At 34.5% G+C, this 9,272-nt stretch overlaps 1 protein-coding gene across 1 annotated transcript; it reads right to left on the bottom strand.

Moving 5' to 3' along the window:
* Positions 1–690: 690 nt before the first annotated feature.
* LOC124919918 (protein PHR1-LIKE 1-like) lies at positions 691–8,905 on the bottom strand. Its single transcript, XM_047460283.1, has 8 exons — positions 8,756–8,905; positions 6,483–7,184; positions 6,178–6,400; positions 5,581–5,657; positions 5,460–5,499; positions 5,234–5,291; positions 1,942–2,011; positions 691–1,277 (listed from the first exon to the last, which is right to left on the bottom strand). Exons 2-8 carry the CDS (start codon positions 7,092–7,094, stop codon positions 987–989), a joined length of 1,371 nt encoding a protein of 456 aa, XP_047316239.1. The 5' UTR covers positions 7,095–7,184; positions 8,756–8,905; the 3' UTR covers positions 691–986.
* Positions 8,906–9,272: the final 367 nt, after the last annotated feature.

The raw sequence follows: 9,272 nt of genomic DNA, 5'->3' as shown, positions 1-9,272 counted from the left end.
TGATGGTTTGTTGTGTTATTTTAAAAAAATAATTATGATATTATCTAACATTTTAATAATCAAATCACTTAATTTATCAATTAAAATATCAAAATAACATACCCAATAAAAAATAATTAAAGTAAAAAATATTTGAAATCTTAAATTTGATTCACATTCAAACAAAAAATTAATTGATATTATGAATAATGAAATAGAGAAAAATGTATGTTTATTTCCTCCTAAAATATATTAGGATATAAAAGAAAGCCCTAATTTTTTTTTTCTTGGAAAATTATCTCAATACTTTGAGATGACATGGATCTCCTTATCCTCAAAAACATCTTATGTTAGGAATAAATGTTTTCATTGAAACAAGTATTCATATGGGTTTTATTTCAGACAATCATTCCATTAATTTGTTTCCAATTTGAAATGTTCATGATATACAACCTTATTAAAATTTCTAACCCCAAACACTCCTAAAATAAGTATAGAATCAAATCAAATCAAATTAAATCAAAGAAATAATTTGATATTTGAATAATTGTAATACCATAGATGGGGGTCATAAGCTCATTTAGACCCGCGTCATGGAATCATAACCATCAAAATCAACCCTAATGGAAATGCATACATTTGGAGCAATTGATATCCAACAATCAATAAGGAAAAATATTGAACATAACATTTGACAATCATAATAAGATTACATAAACATTTTTATTGAGGATGTTATTGAAATATACAATGCACTCAGAATGAGAATTGGAGATCTAGTTCTCTATCTAAACAACAAAGAATGAGGTTTTTTCTTGCACATAAATAAAAGACACTTTTTTCTTCTCCTCACATAGGAGTACAACTAGATAAATAATAGAATACTGAAAAATGGTTAATTTTCCAAGAAAATGCATCCTATATAAGCTACATCCCATTTATCTTTGGGGGGAATAATATCCTTAGTCTGAAATTCTAAAATAAATGCCACTTCTTTCGGATGTTAACTATTGGCCTTCTTCATCCTCTCCTCTTGGACGTTTGGCAGGTTTAGTGGGACCTGGCATGTCTGGATCAAAGCTCGGTTCGTTTCTTTCATCTATGGTGTCAATATTTACCTGCTCTATGGATTCCAGTTCCTTGATGGGAACTGTAGACTGCAATTTTTCAGGGGGGTTTGAGGATGATGATGATGTTCCTTTAGTAGACCTCTCATCATCCATCTTCTTCTGATTTTCAAACATCTTTTGCAGGTACCTTCCCTGTTCTTCAATTTGCAATTGCAGTTTTCGCTGGATCTGCAGCAAAATAAGGGGGAAAGGATGTATTTTCTTTTATTTCACAAACTTCTACACAAAAAGAAAGAAATGTTCATGTTTTCCACACAGTTTGGGCTGGGTTTTGTGAGGTTTGTCAAAATTCAGAATGATCCAGAAAATAATCTGGATCGTGGTACTAAATGAAGCAAACAAATGCAGTATAGTTTGAAACGTGATCCAGAAGAGAAATAAATCTCTAAAAGAAATGAAGCAAAAAAATCTGGATAATGGTCTACAAAAAATCTTATACAAACGAGAAAAAAAAAATCACTTTCAGTTTAGTTTGGAAATTTCCAATGGAATCGCGATTGTGACAAAAAAAACAAATTTTCAAATAATTTATATGATTTATTCATCTGATCATTTAGGAGTTCAGTAACTTATTTTCCCTTTCCTTTCTTTCGTTGTTTTTTCTGCCAGGAAATAAACATATCTAAATCAGAACTGAACTAATCTCATATGTTGTGAAAACTGTTCTCCATGATTTCAGAAGACTAATATTAATGGCAGGTGAAATCAATAATATTTTCAAATCAATTTTGTCCCGCAGAAAAAAAAAATCAAATCAACTAAGCAAATGGTGGTAACTACAATAGACACACAATCGAAAACCTTAAGTGAATCCAGAACAAAAAACGTGTACCTCCAGCTGTTCGTGAAGTCGTTTTTGAACTTCCATCTGCAGTTTGAGTGCTTCAGTAATTCCCATACTCCTGTTATCAGAAATGCTATTGATTAGTCACTAGAATCTAAAAACAAATGACAAACTCACAAAGTTAAAATGTCGTGAACTTGTTTAACAAGGCACTAAAAGTAAAAATGGATCCATCATTTAAAAATGATCAATCATGAAAACATAACCAGAATCAAATGATTATTGGGCATGGAAAAAAACATATTCAGGAACTTGCTGCACTTAGGAAGCTTCTCAAGTTAAATGAAGTTATATGACAATAAAACTCTTAATAGACTTGTAGTTGCTCCTCCCTGTTTTATGCTCTACGTTTTTGTACCTTTTATGTAACATTGACATCAATCTCGCCACATTTTAGATAACTTTTTCTGACATAAAATAAAAAACTTCTTCAATATATGAGCTCAATTGATGTTGGAATTTACTTTTCCAATAACAATGAAATTTTGGTCATATTATTTCACCATGAACAAAACCTATATATACTCAGCATAGTGGTATTGATTTCATCAATTTGTCAGAAAATTATTTACAGTACTAAATAAGAGATCTTCTGAATAGAACTATTCAAAAGGGGACATTAGTACAATAAAGAATATGACTTCCAGAAAAAAAATGTTTCAGCACGAAAAATCCCCCATGCATTAACTTTGTTTTTGCCAAATGATTAAACAGCTAGGACAAAAAGAGCTTGTAGTTTTAAGATTGGTTGTATTGGGAACACTTATGAGACATGTTGTTTGGTCATACAATCAATCTGATAATGCCATGAAGGCTCGGCTAATTGTGCAATGTACATACAAAGGCCTGTGAGTGAATGATATTGCGTTCATTTGGAAGCACAATTTATGTCAGATTTCCCATTAAATGTGGATCTAGATGGGATCACACTTGAAAACAGGTTGTTTTTGAACCCAGTGTGACACAAATTTAAAAAATAATATTATAAGTTTCTCTACCGGGTCCAAAAAACAAAGAGTTAGCACATAAATTTCTCTTTGTAACACAACACTTACAAATTGTTTTCCAAAACAGCTCCTTGTATCTTGAACTACCACACCAAAAACCCTATTATTTCTCTCAAACCACACTTCATAGACAATGACTATGAATGTACACTTAGTACACTAGAGAGCAGGCTATCTATCTCGTAACATCATTTATCTTGAGAAAACCCTAAAGGAGCGTCGAAATTCGTGGTCGGCACAACAACGTTCGGCACGACCAGCACGTTAGTCGTGCAAAATTCGGTCGGTTGATTTGGTAGCCGGTTACGGGAAACGTGGTCGGAGTCACGATCGTCAGCACGTCTGGCATATCGGGGAAATCGTTTAGGGTTATAAGTTGTGAAATCAATAAAAATCGACTGTGGTTTGAACATGGTCGGGAAAATGGTCGCAAAGTCTTTATTTGCGATCGATTGAGGTTGTTCCAGACTTCATTTACCTTTCAACTGGAATTGCTCCTGATAGTTTAGGTCTTTGATTTGGAGACTTCATCGACTCTCTCATTGTTTTCACTGACCAATTTACTATTTTCTATATTCTTCCTTCTTCAGTAGGTTCCAATCTTAAAGATAATGTATATTCAATTGGACGATTGTTTGCTGTATTTTCACCAATATTTTGAATAGCAACTGGTATCTACCTTTGTTGCATTCCTTTATTTTTTCATGTACAATTTTCTTTGACTATCCTGTTGATTTCATTTTCAGCAGCCTCCTTTATACCTTCAAGAACAAATTATTGTACTTCCTTAGCCTTATTGCTTTTCTTTCTTCCCATTATTGTAGAAGAACAAAATTATTCAGCAAACAGAGCATATACACAACAAAGTAATACAGAATACCTGAATACCCTATGCAACCGACCAGGAACCGAACCGCGACCAATCTCAATCGATCGCGGACAAAGACTTTGCGACCAGAATTCGTGATCGTTTTCTGACCTTGTTCAAACCCTAGCCGATATTTCTTGATTTCGCAACTTATAACCCTAGACGATTTTCCCCCAATGTGCCGAACGTGTTAGACGTGATAACGATCGTGACTCCAGCCATGTTTCCCGTAACCGACTACTAAATCAACCAACCGAATTTCGCGCGACTAACGTGTCGACCGTGTCGATCACGAATTTCGCCGCTCCTTTAGGGCTTTCTCAAGATAAATGATGTTACGAAATAGGTAGTCTAATCTCTAGTATACTTAAGTAAATATTATGTCCTCCTACAGCTACTAAGAATAGTGTGGTGCTCGAGTATCGACCCAGATTGGACGATCATCCCCTATATGTTGTGGAGGACACCTTAGAGGAAACACCACACTTTGTTCAATGGGAAACATTTGAAGTACGGAAGGATTGAGGGTTTATTTCTTCACTCTTTCGCTGCAACTAAAAAAGGAGGAACTTGTACAAAACGTGATTTCTTTGAGTTAATCGAGATTTAGTTTTTTTTTTTTGTCTTTCTTTTCTGAATTTCATGTACTTCCTTTCCATTTCCTTGATTTTGTTAACCAGGGTGTCTGGGCCATCTTGAGCGTATCTTGATCATGTGAGAGGCTAGCACAACAACCCACCTCCATAACCTCCCACTGTAATCAGGATTATTTTAATAAGAGTCAAACATGAAACCTCATGGTGTAAACCCCCCTTATCGTCCTTTTCATTTCTTGCTTGTAACGAACACATTTCGTGTCAATGACTTTTATGCTATAAATTTATGACCTTTTCTAGAAAAAAAAAGTAACTACTAAGAAACAAAGTTTATCTTCAATGAGCTTTATCTCCCCAAGTATATTAGGAATTGCCACTACATTTAAAAGCAAGCAATCAGTGTGCCTTTCCCTTCCTTTTCATTCTCTAAAGAGCTTCAACTAAATAGGCAGTTGCTCTCTAAAGCTAACTTGTCAAGAGATTCTTCATTCCAACAAGAAAACAAATATATATATATACAATGATATTCCATTAACCTTTTAATGATTTGCTTCTTAACCCATCTAGGTGGTGCCTATCCTACCTACCCATCTACCTCAGGTTGTTATAGTCCCAAAAGAATGTGTGTCAATGTGCTTTAGTATAAACACATTTTTAACTTCACATTCACCATTCAAGGAGTACATCAGGATCTTCATTAAAAAATATTCGATGTTTCTTATGATACAAGTAGAGAATCATATAGAAACTGCACAAAAATGTTAGACTAATAGGGATAGATAACAGAAAAATAGGTTCTGGAAACTTACGTTTTCAAATCCAGAGATGTGATGTCGTCGATAGGAGTCAAAATTTTCTCTGAAGTTCCTGAAGTAAGAGAATTTGTCCAATCATGTCACACCAAAATCAGTATACAACTATTTGTTGGCATTGTATAATGTTATGATTCATGATCAGCAAAAGGGACTGACACATGAGAAAGATAAGCAATCAAGAGGATGCTTGGTTTTCCTATTTAAGGTTTGCAAGACATACCTTCAGAAGAGTCTGGTTTGTACCTTGCTGTTCTATATTTCTGAAATTCAACAACAAAACAGCATATCATATGGGATTGCTGCACAAGATAAGAATAAAGCATACAACAGATTGTTCGTACCTGCAAGTGGCTTTTTACATGATAGATGGTAAGACCTTCCGCATTCATAAGCCTCAGAACACCCTTAGGTGTAGCTTCTACAAATAGTAAATCAAGTCAATATAACAAACCTCATAACCTCAAAATATTGACAACTTTTAAGGGAATTTCCCCCCATTTGGAAACACTTTTTTATTAGATATTTCAAATGGATATGGATACACATAGATCACATTTGAAAACAAAACTAAGTCAAACATATATTAAAAAATTTACAATGGTTTTTCATCTGGATCCAGATTCAGAGACAAAAACATAAAGTTTTTCCGAAATTTATTTTTACTTTTAGAATACATACTCTCACTTCCCCATCGATGAGATGATAGAAAGTCTTTTTCCCCATCAATGAAAATGTAAAGTTTGGTTATTTTTCGAAGGATGGGATTCCACTTATGTTGATTATGGGACAATGAATAATGTTGGGTGAAAAAAGCTATCTTTTTCTTCACATGTTTTCTGCAATTAGTACTTTTTCCTTCTTTTCCTGCCTGCCTAGTTCGTTTGGTATTATTATTAATGTAAGGGAGCTTTGCTTGAGTTAACAAAAACAAAACATACTCTCGCTTCCACCAAGCTGGTTAACAGCTTCCACAAAGGCTTCATGAAGTTCAGGGGTCCAGCGCATGCGTGCTTTTGTTGTTGGTGCAGAAACTGGACTGGCAATAGGACACTTCTCCCCAGTTGATACCGAAGAGATACAAATTTGCAGCAGATTAGCAGGTACATCAACAGGTACATCAACAGGTACATCAGCAGGTACATCAGCAGATGGATCTATCACCTGAGTAGAAAACTTCTTTCATTTTGCAAATAAAGCTTTAAAAGTCCTAAACAGGCTTCTAACCATATGCTAGCAAACAAACCTTTCCTTTAGAATTGGGCGGGTTGACATCAACAAAGATATCACTCCAATTTGAATTCAGAGCTTCATCAACATTGATTAAATCGTCTGCCCAATCCCGCCAATCAGTTCTTTTATCCTGTTCGTCGGAAGCTATAACATCAATGCTGCATCCCACCTGATCATTCTGAACAGGCACATTTTCAGAGTAGTTAAGAAATTCCTGCAATGTTTCAGCACTCCAAGACAAGTTGATATCATCTTTGTTATCCTTGGGATAAACAAACTCTGAAGATGGAATGCCTGAACCAGAAGACTCAAAGGTGGGAAAAGACACTCCGTTACTTGATTGAGAAATGAATGAAGAGCTTTGGCAACTCCTTGCCAAAGGTGAATAATGAACACTTGGGGGAAATCCAGAGGATGACGAATATATGTGGCCAACCATCGCACTGCTACAACCCAAGGAAGCTTGTCTAGGGAAAGCAGAATGAGGAATCAGTTCCTTTTCCGATGAAATCTGAAGGGAATCTGGATATTTAGGATATTTGTCTTCCACTGCACCAGAAACGCTTATACCACCATGTTGATTTTCCCCGGATCTCTGAGCAGACAAAGCAGGTCGCAAGTTCATCTTCGCCCAAAAAAATAGTGAACATGGAAGTGCTAGCTGTCCAGACAGCAGCTTACAGTATGGTCAGAGCACATTAAAGGGAAACAGGACCTGAGCATCAGTCAAAGAAACTATAGCAAATTAGCACACAACTAGATCCAGTTGCAATAATTCGGAGGCTGACTGTTACTAAAAAAACTAGTCTTTTATGTTATGATGCCTAATCCAATAAAAAAATATGCCTTAATATGAAAATAATAATTCGGATAACAATGTGTATTGAATCGCCAGATAAAGATATCACTTAGGCTATGTTTGGATGGGCATAATTAGAATTAGAATTGAAATTGGATTCTTATTTTTGGTGAAATCATGGAATTGTAAGTCTGAAGTAGGAAGGGTGGAATTGAAACTAAAAAATCATACACCTTTCAATTCCATGGGAATTATAATTCCAAATTTAAATCCTTATTTTAAGCCATGAAACAAAAAAAAAATTGATTTGGAATTGGATCCCTAAGTTCAATTCAATTCCACCATAACCAAACATAGCTTACAGATTTTGATGCTCAGTCAACTCAATGATAACGTGCACAATGCATAAGAAAATATTTCATACAATTACATAATAATCAAACCATCAAAATATGAAACTAGACCACCCAGTTTTACAAAAACAAGATGGAATGGGAAAAAAACTAAAGATGGACTAAAATAGAACATCCTCAACAGTGTAATATATGAATTGCACATATTATTACCACACCCAGTTCCTTTGTACAATTACAGAAAATTTTGAATTATTAAAAGGATTGGAAATCGAATGTGAACTTATGTGGTCATCTGTTGTAAGATAAAGAGTAAAGTTGGGGATAATTCACATACAAATTACAAGCAACTGGTTCAGACTATAGCTATCTTCTTGCTAGATTTCAGGCCAGACCTTTCTATGTTTCAGAGAAACATGAGAGTAACTTTGCTCACTTTCTGATTCTTTGTTTCTAGCCATTAGGTTGCTTCACTTTTGAAATTTTGACCAACTAAGTGTGCAAATGGGAAGCATTCTAGAACCACTTACAAGTTACTTTAAAACCCTTAGAACAATCATAAATTCAGTAAAAGAGATGTGAACCTGTCTAAAAGAAGTCAAAAAAGGTTCCAAATTACAACTAACAATGAACACAATCCATCCTACACAAACAATGTTCACAATCAGACTTCAGATAACAGTTACAGAGCAAGTATGACTAACATAAACAACTCTTTGACAGAATCAAACCTTAACATAATAATAGCAGGAGATAGGGCAGATTAGCAAAAAATAAATGCAACCCAGATGGAATTCAACCATAAGAAAAACAAACAAACAAAAAGAAAGATTATTTGAACTCATGTCTGAAACCAACATCTAAAACTCAAAGAACTCAAAAAAGGTTCACAATCATACACCTTGCTTACATCCAGCTTACAGTTACAGAGCAAATATTGACAGAATCAAACCTTAACATAATAATAGCAGGAGATAGGGCAGATTAGCAAAAAATAAATGCAACCCAGATGGAATTCAACCATAAAGAAAGATTATTCAAATTCATGATAGTATCTAAAGAAAAGAAATAGTGGGTTTGATTTTGGGGGAATGAATAGTCGGAAAATCGGGATGATAAGACAAGAAATTAAACCTTAAACAAGCTAGAATCAGATGCTGGCGGCTAGGAAATCGTACGCAAACGGGAGAAGGACGAAGAAAACATATATATATATTCTCGCAGTCTACGCTTCTTCTGATTACGCACGAGTGCCCCCTTCTCTCTCTTCTTTCTCTCTCATCAGTGATGAATGTGATTGATGATGATAGATGGGAGCCGTCTTAGCCTTGACATTCATTTACAGCCGTTGATTTACAAAATTGACTCTTCAGAATTTGACGGTCAGAAAATAGCCTATAACTTGACAATTTGTAAGTGCGGTAGCACAGTAGTATAAACTCTCCACTAGTTTCCATAAACAGATTAGCATGGCCCACACTTTTCTCACTTTATTGATTTGGAGTTATTTGAAAATTTAGGATATATAATTATTTGATTATACAAATGATTGTTATTTTAATAGACAATTTAAATTATTAGTGGAATAATTAATGGGGTTTGTTTTAAAAAAATATTTCTTTTATTATTTTAATATTACTGGTCTTTATTA

Source organism: Impatiens glandulifera, chromosome 1, assembly GCF_907164915.1.
Source record: "Impatiens glandulifera chromosome 1, dImpGla2.1, whole genome shotgun sequence".
NCBI classification, from domain to species: domain Eukaryota; kingdom Viridiplantae; phylum Streptophyta; class Magnoliopsida; order Ericales; family Balsaminaceae; genus Impatiens; species Impatiens glandulifera.
The sequence above is the reverse complement of the archived record's forward strand: the minus strand, read 5'-3'. Positions and strand labels throughout refer to the sequence as shown.